Source organism: Cloeon dipterum, chromosome 4 (genome assembly GCF_949628265.1).
Source record: "Cloeon dipterum chromosome 4, ieCloDipt1.1, whole genome shotgun sequence".
Lineage (NCBI taxonomy): Eukaryota > Metazoa > Arthropoda > Insecta > Ephemeroptera > Baetidae > Cloeon > Cloeon dipterum.
The window spans coordinates 33,468,927-33,486,271 of NC_088789.1; the positions used below are offsets into that span (position 1 = coordinate 33,468,927).

General features: G+C 42.8%; 2 protein-coding genes and 1 long non-coding RNA gene across 6 annotated transcripts in view; 2 read left to right on the forward strand and 1 right to left on the reverse strand.

The window, feature by feature from the left end:
* LOC135943855 (uncharacterized) overlaps window positions 1–17,345 on the reverse strand; it is a 79,332-nt gene that overhangs the window by 36,703 nt on the left and 25,284 nt on the right. The gene's annotated exons all lie outside the window — the stretch shown is intronic.
* Window positions 857–5,144, forward strand: LOC135942214 (cell adhesion molecule Dscam2-like). The gene is made up of 8 exons (XM_065488223.1): window positions 857–1,124; window positions 1,833–1,891; window positions 1,933–2,234; window positions 2,758–2,819; window positions 2,896–3,005; window positions 3,672–3,883; window positions 4,566–4,882; window positions 4,932–5,144. The coding sequence occupies exons 1-8, from the start codon at window positions 857–859 to the stop codon at window positions 5,033–5,035; spliced, it is 1,434 nt and encodes a 477-aa protein (XP_065344295.1). The 3' UTR covers window positions 5,036–5,144.
* LOC135943026 (uncharacterized) lies at window positions 7,464–14,078 on the forward strand. 4 transcript variants are annotated; one of them, XR_010575160.1, is made up of 8 exons: window positions 8,061–8,390; window positions 9,210–9,429; window positions 9,621–9,930; window positions 10,258–10,504; window positions 10,554–10,624; window positions 12,863–13,005; window positions 13,691–13,819; window positions 13,960–14,078. It is a non-coding gene; the product is annotated as an uncharacterized LOC135943026 (long non-coding RNA). The 4 variants fall into 4 exon arrangements; XR_010575159.1 differs by lacking the exons at window positions 8,061–8,390; window positions 12,863–13,005; window positions 13,691–13,819; window positions 13,960–14,078 and adding an exon at window positions 7,464–7,652 and having other exon boundaries at window positions 10,554–11,136; XR_010575158.1 differs by lacking the exons at window positions 12,863–13,005; window positions 13,691–13,819; window positions 13,960–14,078 and having other exon boundaries at window positions 9,031–9,429; window positions 10,554–11,136.

Below are 17,345 nucleotides of genomic sequence, written 5' to 3' on the forward strand. Positions count from 1 at the left end.
TGGAAAATTTAAACCCTGTGGGAAGATCAGGGGATAATTTATTAGGGGTTGAAAATGACGGTTTGGCACGCATCCATCAAAATCATGCGTTTTTCGCAAAGTTTGGGAGCGCCCCAAATTGTTGTTTGGTCTTTAAATCGACTAAAATTTTTTCAACCTGTTCTCAGGGTACAGTTTTATCAAGTTCATGAAACATTAACAGTCACAATTAATTAGGGGATGATTTATGAGGGGATGAAAATTAGAATTTGGTTAAAATTTTTGTTTTTTTCGACTTAAAATTCATTTGGTTTACATTACCTGATATCAGGTTATACCTAAAAAACTTGAAAATCATCCCCTTTTGACACTAAGGGGTTAATTTTTTATTTTTCAATTTTTTGAATTTTGAATTTTTAGGTTTTGACGTCTAGGAATTTCTGAACATGATCAGAGAGAATCATCCCTCTTGCACTCTTAGGGGTGGATTTTTTTGGGGTTGATATTGACAACAAAATATTCAATTTTCACAAATTTTAACATTTTCTAACGATTTTTGGTCATTTAAAATTTCTGGACCTCATTTTAGGGTTGATTTTGCCTTCTTCAAGAAAAATCAACCCTCTAGGACACTCAGAGGGTGGTTTATAATTGTTCAAAAATTTTATTTTTTTTTTGTCAAAAAAATGATTTTAAAAATATAATTTCTTTTTCCGTCACTTGAAACGTATCAAAATTGTCAATCCTGACCTCTGAGCATGTTTTCATAAGAAATTAACGGCAAGAAAATCCGGCAATTTGTCGATTTTCGCACCCGAAAAGCCTATTCAATCGAGCCATGAATAAATAAATAAGAGTGAACGTGCGGGGAACTAATATGATTTGGGGCGCAGCGTGCGTGGCGCTGGAGCAGCAAGGGCCGGTGTTCGTGCTGGAGCCGGCGGCGCGGGTCGAGTTCTCGGCGCACGGCAGCGGCGTCGTCAAAGTCGAGTGGCTCTTGGCCGACGGCAGCCCCGCCCTGCCGGTCGAGCTGCCGCCCTTCCCCGCCGACCGTCTCCGACACGACGTCCACTCGGCCCTCTACAGGTGCCGCGCTTCCAACCACCTCGGCACCATCCTCAGCAGGGACGTCCACGTCCGCGCAGGCAAGTCGCTTAATGCACGTCGTGTATTTACGTACGAAAATAATTTTTTTCGATTTTTGGAGGGAGTTTTTTTATTTAAGTTTTCGTCCGATTTGTCCTGAATTTCCTGAACCTAATGCCAGGGTACAGTTTAGTACTCTTGAGGAGTTTCATCCCTTTTGAAGACCTGGGGGTGGTTTTATCAGGGGTTGAAAATGGTAGTTTGGTCGATTTGTCGCAAAAAATTCAAATTTTCAGCAGTGTTTGAATTTATCTATAAATATTTTTTATTTCTTTGGAGAGTTTAAAACTTTTTAGGCTTAATGTCTATGTGTTTTTCTACAAAATTGCTAAATTTTAACCTCCTAGGTATTTTTGTAAATGATAAGTAAAGGTTTGAAAATGCTAAAAAAGCTCGTCAGGAAATCTATTTTTTTATTTCATGATTTTTTAAGGTTCTAAACTACCTAAATAGGTTTCCAGGGTAAAAATTCGTAACAAAATAAATTTCCAACCCACTGTAAGGTCCAGGGGTTGTTTTACGAGGGGTTGAAATTTTTTTAATAAAAATATTTTTTGTTTTAAATTATTTTTAACCTGATAGGAGGGTCCGTTATCTCATTTCCTAATAGTAATCTGACCTACAGAACCTGATCTCAGGTGCCTATTTTACATCCCAGACTTTGTTTTCTAGACAAAAACAAAATTAAAATTATTTTTTTTTGGCAGTTGTTCGTCAGCAGTACGAGGTGCAGGTGTACGACGAGTACGTGATCAGCGGTGCTGCGGTGCCAAGTGCCGAGCTTCGCGTCCGAGTTCGTGGCTGCAGGACGGCAGCGTCAGCATCTACCCGAACACGGACACGGGCGGCAAGTACGCCGTGCTGGGCGACCTCTACGTGTACGACGCCGGCCCTGGCGATGCCTACAAGAGCTACGCGTGCCGCACCGTGCACCAGCTGACCGGAGAAGTGCACGCCAGCGTCTATCCAGGCCGCATCGTCGTCTCCGAGCCAAAGGGACCGGTCCAGCCGCGCATCACCGTCGACAAGCACTCGGCCAAACTGGTGCGCGTCGGCGACGACGTCACGCTTGCCTGCGTCGCTCAGGGTTACCCTGTCCCCAGCTACAGGTACTGAAAAATTAATTTCTAGTGAGAAAAAGTCATTTTTTGCGATTTTTGAAATTTTATATTTCATATTCATGTTGATTTAAAGGCCTGAAACTTCCTGAACTGAAAGTCAGGGTGCATAAATATCACCCTGGAAATTTTGAATACTCTGATGCGTTTTGAAATTAGTTTGCGGACGGTAGAAATTGCTACCTGAATCAAACGTTTTGCATAAAAATGAATTTTTTTCGTTCTTTAAGAGATTATTAAAAAAAATACAGGAACACAAGAGGTTTCAAACCTTCGGAATTATTAGTTATGTTATAGATGTATGACCCTGAAAAATCTGAACCCTTTGGAACACTTTGAAAATTATTTATAAGGGATCAAACTTGTCTCCTGGAGCAAATTTTACACAATTTTTTTTTTATTTTTTTAAATATTTAAATTTTATATTACCTTCACCTGAAGGATCTTAAATATACCACCTGATCTTTTATGACCCTGAAAATTCTGAACCTTCAACCTATTTATTAACTTTCAGGTGGTACCGTGAGCAATTGCTGCCGGTGGCCGTAGGTCAGCGGCTTTCCCTGGTGGCGCCAGGTCTCTTAAGAATCTCAAAGGTGTGTTTTACCCTGACCCTGAATTTCCACCTATAATTTTTCAAAATAAAATTTAGGTTCGTCTGGAGTGGTGGACCGTGGAAAGTATTTGTGCTGGGTGAATAATTCAGCTGGCGAAGAGACGGTTCAGGTGGCGCTGACGGTGACGGCGCCGCTGTCGGCCCACGTCCAGCCTTAGCATCAGGTCGTCGACGTCGGAAAGGCAGCCGTGTTCAGGTGAGAAAAATTTAATTGAAATAAAAAAATGTTTAAATGTCGTTTTTGGCGTTTTTAAAATTAAAATTTAAATTCAATTGAATTATCCAGTAGTTCAAAAATCATTTTAACCTGATATCAGGGTGCAGTTAAACCATCATGCAAAATTTCAGACCTGTTTCTCTCAGGGCGCGTTTTATAATACCTTCAAAATGCTTATTTGATTGATGTGGAGGCGAAAAAACTCATTTTTCACGATTTTCAACTGTGAATTAAATTTTTTACAACAACCTAACAGAAGTCTGAAACCTTTCGAGTTTAATTTCAGGATGTTTATCTGTAGCCATATCAATTTTCAGCTTTCTAAGTAATCAAAAACTAAATTTATAAAGTGCTAAATATGCCAAAACAGAGCATTTTGAACCAAAAATTAAAAAATCAACCTGAATAATTTTGAAAGGTCTGAAACCTTTTAAAACATTATTTTTTGCCTCCAGGTGTGTGGCTGGCGGGAGTCCAGTGACGCAAGTGACGTGGCTGCGCAACGGGCGTCCAGTGGCGGGCGACGCGCGGTTCGACCTGTCGCGGCGGGACACGCTGAGCGTGCGTCCGGTGCTGAAGGACGACCACGGCATGACTGTACCAGTGCTTCGTGTCCAACGAGTGGGAGCAGGCGCAGGCGACGGCGCAACTGCTGCTCGGCGACGCCAGTCCGGATCTCGTCTACTGGTTCTCCGAGCAGACCCTGCAGCCAGGGCCCGCCGTCTCGCTCAAGTGCGTCGCCACTGGCATCCCGCCGCCCCAGTTCGTCTGGACGCTCGACGGATTCCCTGTACCTGACAATAATAGGTATAAAAAATATTTTTGAAGATTTTTAAAAAAAAATTAAATAGTAAAATTATTTTGGTGGCATCCCAAAAGACTTTAATTTTAATTTTATTTATCCAAAAGACGCAAACGTTAATTGTGTGCCTAAAAAACTTTGAATTTCTTCTCGACAACCCATAGAAGTCGAGTTAATAATTTTTAAAGTCGAAAAAACGCGATTTGTAACATTTCTAAATTTTGTTTTCGGGGTCCAGAGGTCCAGACGGGGCCCTTTGGGCCGGACGGCACTGATTTTAGCACCAATCGATACCCCTCAGTGGGGCACACCCGTCCGTGTTCAGTTGTCCAAAATCTGGCCATTTTCCGAATTACTACGAATTTTTTTCAACTTATGTTTAGAAAAAGTCAAAATTTTTAAATAATTTGGTTTTATTTTTATTTAAATTTGGCCGCTTGTCCGATCATCAACCACGACCCCTCATCGGATAGGCATTGGACGGGGCTTTGATCTGGCATATCATAACGACCTTTTTCAGGGTACCCCCCGACCTGACATTCTCTAAGAGGCCGGTTTTTCATACTTTTTAAGTAATTTTGAGCACATTTTCCGATAGCCATCCACGATTTTTTACCTTTGCCCTTCACAGACCTTCCTCAGGTCACGTGACCTGAGACCCAGCAAGTTAAAATGAATGTGTTGCAGATTTCTCGTGGGTCGGTACGTGACTGTGCACGACGACGTGAACATCTCGAGCCTGCGCGAGGAGGACGGCGGCGAGTACACTTGCACGGCGCGCAACGCGGTGGCGCAGGTGTCGCACAGCAATCATCGAGGGCGGCCTTCCGCTGACGTTCAGGTGGGAACGCAACGGGCAGCCGCTGCCGTCGCCCGCCGCCTCGACGAATACTCGGCCTCGCTCGTCATCGAACACATCTCGTCAGCCCACAGTGGCGACTACACCTGCATCGCCCAGAACGTCGCTGGCACCGTCACCTTCACCGTTCCCCTCACCGTCAATGGTAAGGTCACGATTTTCTTTATTCCCGTTTTATTAAACCTTTCCTCAAGTTCCACCGCGGTGGGTGATCGAGCCGAGCGACGCGAGCGTGGCCTCCGGACACGACACGTGGTGTTGCACTGCCAGGCCGACGGCTACCCTGTGCCCAACGTGACCTGGCGTCTGGCGGACGGAAACGCTCCTGGCGAGTACAAGGGCCAGGTCGCTGGCAAGCGCCAGGTGCGCACCTCCAGCGGCTACTCCAGCCACACTGACGAGACCACCTTCAGGTAAACTGATCAAAATTCACTTACCTTCCATCTTTCATGCTAGGAGGTCTTCAACCTGACCTCAGGGAAAAGACCCTGAGTTTTTGAAATTGTTCAGAATTTTATTAATATTCATTTTAAAAACATTTCCTCAAAAGAATGTACCCAAAAATACCCTGAGTTTACCCTGAGTTTACCCTGGTGTAAGGTGAGTTTTGATTTGAATTTTGGACTCGTGTTTCAGTGGTCTGACGTCGAAGCGACGAGCGTCGGCGTGCGAGCGGGTGCAGCAGCCAGGCCGCTCCTCCGATTCGCACCACGAGTTGAGCGAGGCCGAGTGCGACCGCGGCCGCAAGCCTCGCCTCTCGCGCACCAGGGACACCACCTTCCTAATCAACGTCTAGCCATTGTCTGTGATTCACCCCCTTCCCACCCCTAATCCACCACTCAAATAAATCATCACTCCGTTGACAGACCAAAATCTCGAATTTTCATTTTATTAATTCCCTTTATTTAATTTGGACGAGAAAATAATCAAACAGCAGGTTGTCGGCTGCACTGCTTCAACACTCCCTCTTGCTGCAGCAGCTTTTGAAAATTAACTAAAGAGTCTTAATCATTTTGCAAGCATTATCAGCAAGAATCGATTCAGCATACGAGTGGAGGTGGCGACTTTTTCTGCGCCGCAACCTAAAAAATGACCTGAAATTTGACAGGCTTGTTAAATTATTTAAAATTCCTTCATGACTTAATTTTTATTAAGGAATAAACTGTACTTGAAGTCTTAAATCTTCTGCTCTATTTAATTTTTCGCTATTGGTACAGCAGTATTATTTTGAGAAAAAAAATGACGGAGAATGGAATCAGAGAGGAAAATTTAAATCAGTTAACTCGCATGGTTAAATAATTTATTGGTTTAAAAATGACACAACGCTTACATTGTTTTTAGTGCCGATCTTAATTTAAATGTACCAAATAATGCCTAAGTATGCATGAATTTCATTAAAAATTGGACAAATTAGTGTACATTAAGTGAACACACGTCACGCTGCACAAACTGCGGTTTTCAGCTCTAAAAAAATTGTGATCTTCTTGCTTCCTACGGGTGCAACCACTCTATTATTCCAAGTAACATTTTATCTTGAAAATGTTTAAAAATGATCTATAATTTGAAATAATGAAATGAATACGATCGCGAATACGGCAGACAAAAATAATAAAACCACAACAATTTTGAAAATAAAATTAAGAAATGCGGTTAAAAATAATATATTTGGCAATGATGGGAATGACAGAGAATTTTTTGCAGCTGGATTTTTGTGATTTTCGCCTGTACATTGCGGATTTAAAGCGGAAATTACTAACCTGTCACGTGTCCTGGGATCGATTTTCACTTATCAGCGGTGGAGACGGAATTTGGAGGCCGACCGGAGCTTGCATCTCATCAAAGCCAACTGGTGAGTGTTGACAAACCTTTTTTCTATTTATTTAATTTTTTTTTGGGCTCGGACAATGACAAAGCAAGCCGATTTCGCCGCCGCCGCCCGCAAAGTGTGTCCGGAGGTCCAAAGGGTGGCCGAGGCGCGAAAAATAAATAATCCTGAATAAAACCTCCCAGACACTCCCCGTCCGCGTCCACCTATCGGTCTCCGGGGGTGTCGCAACGTGAACACGGCCCCCTGGCTCGTGTCCGGTTCGTCCGGGACAACTAACTTACTTGTTGAATTCGGTCTCGTACTGCTTGATCTGCTTGCGCGTAAACTCGTGGAAGTCGTGGAACTCGGTGCAGATCGATGTGGCGGCGCGGACACCGCGGCTTCACCTCCACTCCGTCATCCAGAGCGTCGTTGATGGCCTGTCGCCTGGACAGCACCGAGGACAGTTCGTTCTCCGTGGACATGTTTCTCCAATGCGGTGCGCCCGGTGCGGCCACTCACTAAAAATAAAAGTTGACTTGAACGCTTCTATTTTAACTTGCTTCTTCCGCTTCTTCCCATCCCACTCAAAAGCTAGATAAACCGGTTTAGTTTGGTTCAAAAACCGGTATACTTTATGAAATTCTTTCCCTCAACTCTCAATATTTTAACTCTTTCGGTCCGAAATGTGGCTTAAATTCATTAAATACATTCATATGTCTGTTTGCATATTCATAAAAGAGCAGAAAAGACTGAAAACTAGAAAATTCTTGTCTCGATTTTATTCAAAATTAAACCGGTAATACAACAATTGATACAATATTACTTCCAGACTGCCCGTCTGATGGCACGTTGAACCGAAATGAGAAACCGCTGAGGGGCGTGGTCGTGCGTGTTTATGTTTTGTTTTAGTTTCTGCCTGCGCCGGTCGCAAGTCGTCCTAAGGAGAGTAAACTGTAAAGGAACTTTACTCTCCTTAAGTCGTCCAGGACGTCCAGTCTGGCAGCAACAGCGACTTAAGGATGACGTGCGCGGTGATGTTCTACAGCCGTGATTGAGGGGCCAAGCGGCCACTAGGCGACTGTCGAGGACCATGGCCACATTTCGGGTGAGTACACACTACGTTACTCGATATTTTGGGGGCCAAGATTTTCTTTGTGTTTTCGTTAAATTCTCGCGCGCCACGATGTAATAATATTGCGTCTTGATTTCGGAAAAATTGCGCATAATCTCAACAAACACGAATTTTTTATGCTAGAAATGGACAACAATCGATTTGTCATTGAGTTTTTTTGTTTTGATTTGAAGCTCGGGCGCATCCCTCTTATTAAACGGATAATTATCCTGTCATTAATCAAGTAATTACCTCAACTCATTAATTTCGCCATTATACGAAAAATAAAACTTTTAAATCTTGCCGCGCTATTTGCTGTTAGAGCTGTCGATCGGGAGCGAAATTAGCGCCGCCAGCGGCAGTTGCATGAAGCTAGATTTGCGAGGCCTGTGGTGGCTGTGGTCAGTCGCCATTTTGGCAGCTGTTCTGAGAATTGTTTCTCGGTCTGCTGCCGTGCCGTGATCGAGGATTATGAGGCCTGCGAGGTGGCCGGCGACCAACAGGCGGCCACCGAGGGCCGTGGCAGGCCACGGACGGCGTGCGGGACAAGTCGAAGGGCTTGGAGGCGGTTTGGGACTCGCTCAGCCAGATTCTGATTGCCAGGGTGCGAGGCCGACATTTTTTGCCAAGTGCATTACATACCCATGCCCGCCCGCCAGCCGCACGAGAGGCTCAATTTTGGCGACAGATTTTTACTGCCTGGCCATTCCTTCGAGTGGCTTCGGCAACAAGGTAGGAAATTGGAACTAATAACGAGCTTGATGTGTGTTAATTTACCCTCGGCAAGCTCTATTTTAATTCGTGATTTCTCCGCTCACCCGATGGCCGATTAATTTTTCAGCTTACGATCCTAGTCACTCAATTGGTCATTTTTTCAATAACTGTTGTCTGTGTTGATATTTATTATATTACCAAACATTTCAATGAACAATAATCGGGTTCTTAACTCAAGCCAAAAGGGAAATATTTCGGTTCCTTGCTTATTGTTGCCGTTGGTGGACAGTGTTCGGCAAAGGTTTTTGGGCCGCAAATGGTCTCAAACCGACGGCTGTGCTTCTTCGAGTGAAGAAACTGTTCTTATTTTGTTTATCCGGTTTAAGAGCTTAAATTATGATTTAAAAACCAGCGCGAATTGTTCTTATTTTTCAAATGAAATATTTCCGCCGCTGATTCTTTGCATTGATTTTACACGATACTTTAGACGTTTTAAACAAATATTTCCCGTGCATTGACTTGTTATGAATAATAGATAGAAATGCTCCCATTTAAATGTGGATTGTCTCTTCTCAGTATAGATTTTGAATATTTAATTTTCTTTGTTTCTAGCGGCAAACAACTGCGTCTGTTAATAATTAAAAATTTTGTCGTTCAGGTGCTGAACGTTGAGGGGACGGACGTTGCGTAGCTCGAGTCCGCCGTTGAGGATTACGTGTTTACGAGCGATTGTCCAGCGCCAACGTCGTCCGTGTCTTCGACTTAGTCTGCCAATTGCTCGGGAGCACTGGGCTGCATCCTCGGCGCTTGCGGCCGTGACCCTGGCCTTTTTTGCAGTGCTGCCGTCCAATTCTCATCCGCTGGGGCGATTGTTGGCAACCCCTTCAGCAGCGGGAACGACGGGAACGTGCATCCTTCGCGCGTTCTCGTCCTCAATAGCCTTCGGCAGCACGTGCAACGCGTCAACGACAGGCCGCCTCTCAACTTGTCCAGCGCCCTGTAGAAGCCTGAGCCGCCCAGCATCCAGGTTACGCCCCGCCACCAGGGTTCCTTCCAGGTGAGTCACGTGTCTTTTATAATTCTCCATATTTTATTTATTTAAAAAAAAATCGCAGAACAAAACATAAACACTCGTGTTGCACTACGTTGAAATCGACTAATTTATTGGTTGACATACGCTTTACAAGACTCGGGAGCTGCGCTCCAATTCTGTTAATTTCATTTCCATCGTGTCTTTCTTGTCAACAGAAAGTCCGTCTCTGTCCAAGAATGTCAAGCAGTTTGCAAACAAGGCTCTAAACTGTGGTGACGTGGAGAGCAAGTTGGCCGTTCCCGAACCGACTCTAAGCATGGCTAAAAAGCTGGCCAAGCCTGCGGTCGCCGAGAGGAACTCGTTTGGACACTCCTCGCTGGCTGAGCTGCGTGAGCTCACTCTATAGTCAGACCAGCGTTGGCGTTGGCTCCTTGAGCGCGTCTCCTTGTCCTCGCTCGAGAAGCAGACCGCCGAGCTGACCAATGCCAAGTCAGCCGCTTTCACGAGTCACCGTCAGACTCGCAGGTAAGGCCAAAAATTTCCTTAAAACAATTTTTGCATCACAAACAGGAATATTTATAGATTGTTAAATTTTCCCGCATCACTTTGTTGCTCATCTCGGCGCCGCACATGCGCGGCAAACTGCTCTAATTTCGTGGTGTTTTAAATATTGGGAGTGTCAATTAATCGCACTGTGCGAGTGTAATATCGCGCGTGGCAGGAAAAGGCCGCAAATAATTTGATATATTTTAAAAAGAAAAGAGGGGGAAAGCCGGCAACCAATCAGAGCAAAGCATCGCCCTACCCCCACCAACTCCATTTAACACCTTGAGGGTCTGTTTCGTTCCTCAGGTGTCCGTTCACCCTGCAGCGTCTGTCCGAGCTGCTGACGACGCCGAGGCAGCAGTACAACCGCATCGACAAGTTCTGGTTGTCAGCGGCAACGATCCTCCGCAGGTCACGGCCAACGGTCTGTCCGAGGACAACGGCCTCAAGGCCCCCGAGCCCAAGAAGCCGCGCTTTGAGGAAGTCGAGGAGAAGCTGGACACGGAGACTGCCGTCAAGGAGCAAACTGGTGACCACGTCGAAGACAAGAAAGGTTGATTTGATTTTTTCTGGTTGAAATATGCTTTATTTTCGAATTTTAGACGAGAAGAACCTGCCAAAGAACCTGAACGAGGAAGCCTCCAAGCCAGAGGCTGAACCTGTGGAACCTCAGGTTGAAACCAAGACTGCCGAAGCTCCGAAGGAAGCTGCGGAAGAACCTGAAATCGCAAAGGAGCCTGAAACGCCGCCAGCTGAACCTGTGGAGGCCGGAAGCTGAGAAGCAAGAAGAGCCTGAGGCTGTGTCTGAAGACCAAAAGAGATGCCTTTGGTGGAAAAAGAGGCGCCGCGTTGGCCTCTCCCGAGAAGGATTTGAGTTACGAAAAGGTTTTGGAAGCACTCAAAACTGAGGACGTGCCAATGCCAATGGAGGAGCAGAGCCGAGTTGCATTTACTCGCGTGGACAATTCTCTGATCCTTAATTTATTTTCTGATGCCGCTCTCAACTGAGCCTCTGTTAACTCTCACAAACCGTCGAATTTAGCAGAAGAATGACACGTAACACGTGTTGTGATGAACAACGGTGGTGGGAAATGCAACCCCGTAATATTAGTTTCTTAGTGCTTACGCGCCACGCTGCGAAATATTTATTTTTATCTCACCTGTATTCTATTAAAGAGAAAGCTGCTCACACGCCGCGCATTCTTTCTAATTATTGTTCCTTTTTGAAAATTTAATTTATCTAAAAATGTCAAACGCTCTTTTCCGTAAGAATCCCATGCTAAATTCCCTCTGATGAATGGAAAATCGATCATTTGATTCTAATTTTGCAGCTGAAAAGTTGGAATTTATTTTAAAATGGCGGAAACTCGTTAAAAGTTAAATTTAATCGAATTAATTGAGAATGATAACGAGGACATGGGAAAAAGAAGCAAGAATTTTTTGTTCGGAGAATCCTCGACTCTGCGATTGGCTGACGGTGAACGCACATCAACAGCTCCAGCGGTTGCCTAGCAACAGCTTGCAAGCGAAGTGAATGCGCGGGAAAAACTTGCGCGTTGTCAGCCAATCAGCATCGACGGTTCTTCTAGCAAAGAATTCTTGTTCGTGTCTCCGATTTAAGTGTTTTTGTTTGGATTTAAACCGTTTTATATCAACTTATAATGTTTTTCTGTGATGATGCATGAAAAAAGTTGATTTATCGATTGATAAACGCAGATATTCATGAAAAGTCGATCGAAGCCATCAACAAGAAGGGTTTCAGCAACTAGCTCCTACTGTCTCCACATGATTTACGACCGAGAAGTAGAGGAAAAACAAATTCTAACGAATCTTACCTAAGTTTTTACTGTGAAAAAGATCGTGGGCAACATGTTCCTGTACAGCTCTGGCCACATTCCATTGCTCTCCACGGCCAACGGCTGCCCCAACATTTTAATCTGGTAGTTTGCTTTATTTATAATTGCTTTTTATTTCATTTTGACTTGATTGCTGAAAGGTTTGACGACCTGGCAAAAGCGGGCGTTAGCCGCGAGAGGGAAAATGCGTCATCTTATTCACGTCTTCGGCACGTCCTCCGTTTCGAGTGCTTCCGAAACCTTTTCGTCACTCAAATCCTTCTCGGGAGAGGCCAACGCGGCGCCTCTTTTTCCACCAAAGGCAACTCTTCTTGGTCTTCAGACACAGCCACAGGCTCATCTTGCTTCTCAGCTTCCGGCCTCCACAGGTTCAGCTGGCGGCGTTTCAGACTCATTTGCAATTTCCGGCTCTTCCGCAGCGTCCTTTGGATGTTATTGTTTTGAAGTATAATCTTTTAATTTAAAAGCTAGTTATATCGGATTAATATATTAAAAGTTAATTATTTGATTAAACATTTTTAATCAAGCGCGTCTCGCCCTTGCCAATGGTTTCAAAAAATTAAAACTTGTAAAATTAAATTGTAAAATTGTTGGAATCACGGCGAGCGCGAGTGTGTGGTATGTATGCGCCCTCTGATTTCGCGGGACAAACGCCAATCGTGGTGCTTAATATTACGGTATAACTAGGACTGGTGGACACCGCCATTTTTACATACGGAATTCCCCCCCCCCCCCCTTGTATATATGGCGTTTCAATGCGAGTGTCGTATAGACGAGGCAGGGGAAAAAATTCCGTCTGTAAAAATGGCGGTGTCCACCAGTCCTAGTTATACCGTACTTAGTGCTGCGTGTGAAGAAGGAGGCGGAGCCAGACGGCACAAGTGCGCATGCGCGGTTGGCAGCTAGCGGTGGCACTTAAGGAGAAGCAGCCAGAGTACCAAAAGAGGGGAAGGAGTGGGGGACAAACGACGCTTGGCTGCTGGGTGAATGACCCACTGCTTCCCCTCTCTTCATGTCTGGCTGCTGCTTCACTTCTCCTACTCTCATTTCATTAGTCTCTAACTGGCAGCGACGGGAAGAGGACGTGCGCGATGCTGGTCTGCAGCCGCGCTTGATGACTGAGGGCCAGCGACCACCAGATGGCCACCGTGGACAGCGTGGACCTCGGCTGACCCGCGGCCGACGGCCACACCTACGGGTGAGTACAATCATTACATTATTTCCTATTTTGGGGGCTAAGAAATTCTTCGCGTTTTCGTTACGTTATCGCGAGCCACTTTACGGCATTATATCTTGATATTTAAAAATTAAGCATGCCAGTCAATAATCTTTAAATTTAAAATATATTAATAATTAGAATTTGTAAATGAGGAAAATAAAATATAAACAGAAATCGAAAAATTCAACCAAATTTTTGTTTAAAAACTGAACCTAAAATTTCAATTATATTGACTTGGAAACGCGAATGTAGGCAAGCTTAAGGACGGTACAACTAGGACTGGCGGACACCGCCACTTTTACAGACGGGAAAATCTTCCCCTGTCTCAGCTATACGCAAGCGCCGTGTAGCTTAGACAGGGAAAGTTTTTCCCATCTGTAAAAATGGTGGTGTCCACCAGTCTTAGTTATTCCGTCATTAGGCAAGCGGAATTTGCGGGCCAAACACCTAACGTGCATGCTTGTAAAGTAGTGGGCGTGGCCAGACGGAACAAGTGCGCATGCGCGGTTGGCAGCTAGCGGTGGCACTTAAGGAGAAGCAACTAAAGAGGGGAAGGAGTGGGGATGAACGTCGCTTGATTGCTGGTTGAATGCCCCCACTCCTTCTCCTCTCTGCTGCTGCTTCGCTTCTCCTACTCTCACTCTCATTAGTCTTAAACTGGCAGCGAGCGAAGGATGACGTGCGCGGTGCTGGTCTGCAGCCGCGCTTGATGACTGAGGGCCAGCGACCACCAGATGGCCACCGTGGACAGCGTGGACCTCGGCTGACCCGCGGCCGACGGCCACACCTACGGGTGAGTACAATCATTACATTATTTCCTATTTTGGGGGCGTCTCTTACAATCAAAGGGTAATTCGCACGTCAAGAGTTGAACCTGTTTTATTTTTGTTCCTCTTTCCTCTCATTCTCTGAACTAGATGTTCTGATTCACAGGTTTGCGACCTCGAGTACCATCCGGACAACCAGTTCCTCGCTTCCTGGAAACGACCAACGATACCACATTTGGAACCTTCATCCCTCCCACTAGTCCCAATTATGCTCTTCTTCAAAATTTATGTATCTTTATTTAAATTGTAATTTAAAATATGTAATTGTAAAAATAAAGATAAACCCTGTAAAGTTAATTCAGAAATGAATGTAAAATAGGATTGTAAATTGTAAATACCGACTCTTTGCATTATGCTATATCACTGGAAGTGGTGGAAAATTTCTAATGTTAGCTTTTTCTATTTTCCCTTTTCACCTTTCCCTTTTGTTCCTTTTTCCGTTTAATTCCCAGCAGTGGGATCCTGCCTGCGCCTCTTGCGCAGGTGGTACAACCCTGCTGTTATTTTTTTAATTTTTCCTTAAATTCATTCAAATTAATTTTCCAGTAGTGGGAACTTATTGCTGGTAATTTTTTAATTTTCACTTAAATTCATTCAAAGTAATTTTCCAGCAGAGGGAATTCACCTGCGCCTGTGGCGCACGTTTGAAAGACCCTGCTGTTATTTTTTTAATTTTTCCTTAAATTCATTCAAATTAATTTTCCAGTAGTGGGAACTTATTGCTGGTAATTTTTTAATTTTCACTTAAATTCATTCAAAGTAATTTTCCAGCAGAGGGAATTCACCTGCGCCTGTGGCGCACGTTTGAAAGACCCTGCTGTTATTTTTTTAATTTTTCCTAAAATTCATTTCAAAGTAATTTTCCAGTAGTGGGAACTTATTGCTGGTAATTTTTTAATTTTCACTTAAATTCATTCAAAGTAATTTTCCAGCAGAGGGAATTCACCTGCGCCTGTGGCGCACGTTTGAAAGACCCTGCTGTTATTTTTTTTATTTTTCCTTAAATTCATTCAAATTAATTTTCCAGTAGTGGGAACTTATTGCTGGTAATTTTTTAATTTTCACTTAAATTCATTCAAAGTAATTTTCCAGCAGAGGGAATTCACCTGCGCCTGTGGCGCACGTTTGAAAGACCCTGCTGTTATTTTTTTTATTTTTCCTTAAATTCATTCAAATTAATTTTCCAGTAGTGGGAACTTATTGCTGGTAATTTTTTAATTTTCACTTAAATTCATTCAAAGTAATTTTCCAGCAGAGGGAATTCACCTGCGCCTGTGGCGCACGTTTGAAAGACCCTGCTGTTATTTTTTTAATTTTTCCTAAAATTCATTTCAAAGTAATTTTCCAGTAGTGGGAACTTATTGCTGGTAATTTTTTAATTTTCACTTAAATTCATTCAAAGTAATTTTCCAGCAGAGGGAATTCACCTGCGCCTGTGGCGCACGTTTGAAAGACCCTGCTGTTATTTTTTTAATTTTACCTAAAATTCATTTCAAAGTAATTTTCCAGTAGTGGGAACTTATTGCTGGTAATTTTTTAATTTTCAATTAAATTCATTCAAAGTAATTTTCCAGCAGAGGGAATTCACCTGCGCCTGTGGCGCACGTTTGAAAGACCCTGCTGTTATTTTTTTAATTTTACCTAAAATTCATTTCAAAGTAATTTTCCAGTAGTGGGAACTTATTGCTGGTATTTTTTTAATTTTCACTTAAATTCATTCAAAGTAATTTTCCAGCAGAGGGAATTCACCTGCGCCTGTGGCGCACGTTTGAAAGACCCTGCTGTTATTTTTTTAATTTTTCCTTAAATTCATTCAAATTAATTTTCCAGTAGTGGGAACTTATTGCTGGTAATTTTTTAATTTTCACTTAAATTCATTCAAAGTAATTTTCCAGCAGAGGGAATTCACCTGCGCCTGTGGCGCACGTTTGAAAGACCCTGCTGTTATTTTTTTAATTTTTCCTTAAATTCATTCAAATTAATTTTCCAGTAGTGGGAACTTATTGCTGGTAATTTTTTAATTTTCACTTAAATTCATTCAAAGTTATTTTCCAGCAGAGGGAATTCACCTGCGCCTGTGGCGCACGTTTGAAAGACCCTGCTGTTATTTTTTTAATTTTTCCTTAAATTCATTCAAATTAATTTTCCAGTAGTGGGAACTTATTGCTGGTAATTTTTTAATTTTCAATTAAATTCATTCAAAGTAATTTTCCAGCAGAGGGAATTCACCTGCGCCTGTGGCGCACGTTTGAAAGACCCTGCTGTTATTTTTTTAATTTTACCTAAAATTCATTTCAAAGTAATTTTCCAGTAGTGGGAACTTATTGCTGGTATTTTTTTAATTTTTACTTAAATTCATTCAAAGTAATTTTCCAGCAGAGGGAATTCACCTGCGCCTGTGGCGCACGTTTGAAAGACCCTGCTGTTATTTTTTTAATTTTTCCTTAAATTCATTCAAATTAATTTTCCAGTAGTGGGAACTTATTGCTGGTAATTTTTTAATTTTCAATTAAATTCATTCAAAGTAATTTTCCAGCAGAGGGAATTCACCTGCGCCTGTGGCGCACGTTTGAAAGACCCTGCTGTTATTTTTTTAATTTTTCCTTAAATTCATTCAAATTAATTTTCCAGTAGTGGGAACTTATTGCTGGTAATTTTTTAATTTTCACTTAAATTCATTCAAAGTAATTTTCCAGCAGAGGGAATTCACCTGCGCCTGTGGCGCACGTTTGAAAGACCCTGCTGTTATTTTTTTAATTTTACCTAAAATTCATTTCAAAGTAATTTTCCAGTAGTGGGAACTTATTGCTGGTAATTTTTTAATTTTCAATTAAATTCATTCAAAGTAATTTTCCAGCAGAGGGAATTCACCTGCGCCTGTGGCGCACGTTTGAAAGACCCTGCTGTTATTTTTTTAATTTTTCCTTAAATTCATTCAAATTAATTTTCCAGTAGTGGGAACTTATTGCTGGTAATTTTTTAATTTTCACTTAAATTTATTCAAAGTAATTTTCCAGCAGAGGGAATTCACCTGCGCCTGTGGCGCACGTTTGAAAGACCCTGCTGTTATTTTTTTAATTTTTCCTTAAATTCATTCAAATTAATTTTCCAGTAGTGGGAACTTATTGCTGGTAATTTTTTAATTTTCAATTAAATTCATTCAAAGTAATTTTCCAGCAGAGGGAATTCACCTGCGCCTGTGGCGCACGTTTGAAAGACCCTGCTGTTATTTTTTTTATTTTTCCTTAAATTCATTCAAATTAATTTTCCAGTAGTGGGAACTTATTGCTGGTAATTTTTTAATTTTCACTTAAATTCATTCAAAGTAATTTTCCAGCAGAGGGAATTCACCTGCGCCTGTGGCGCACGTTTGAAAGACCCTGCTGTTATTTTTTTTAATTTTTCCTTAAATTCATTTCAAAGTAATTTTCCAGCAGAGGGAATTCACCTGCGCCTGTGGCGCACGTTTGAAAGACCCTGCTGTTATTTTTT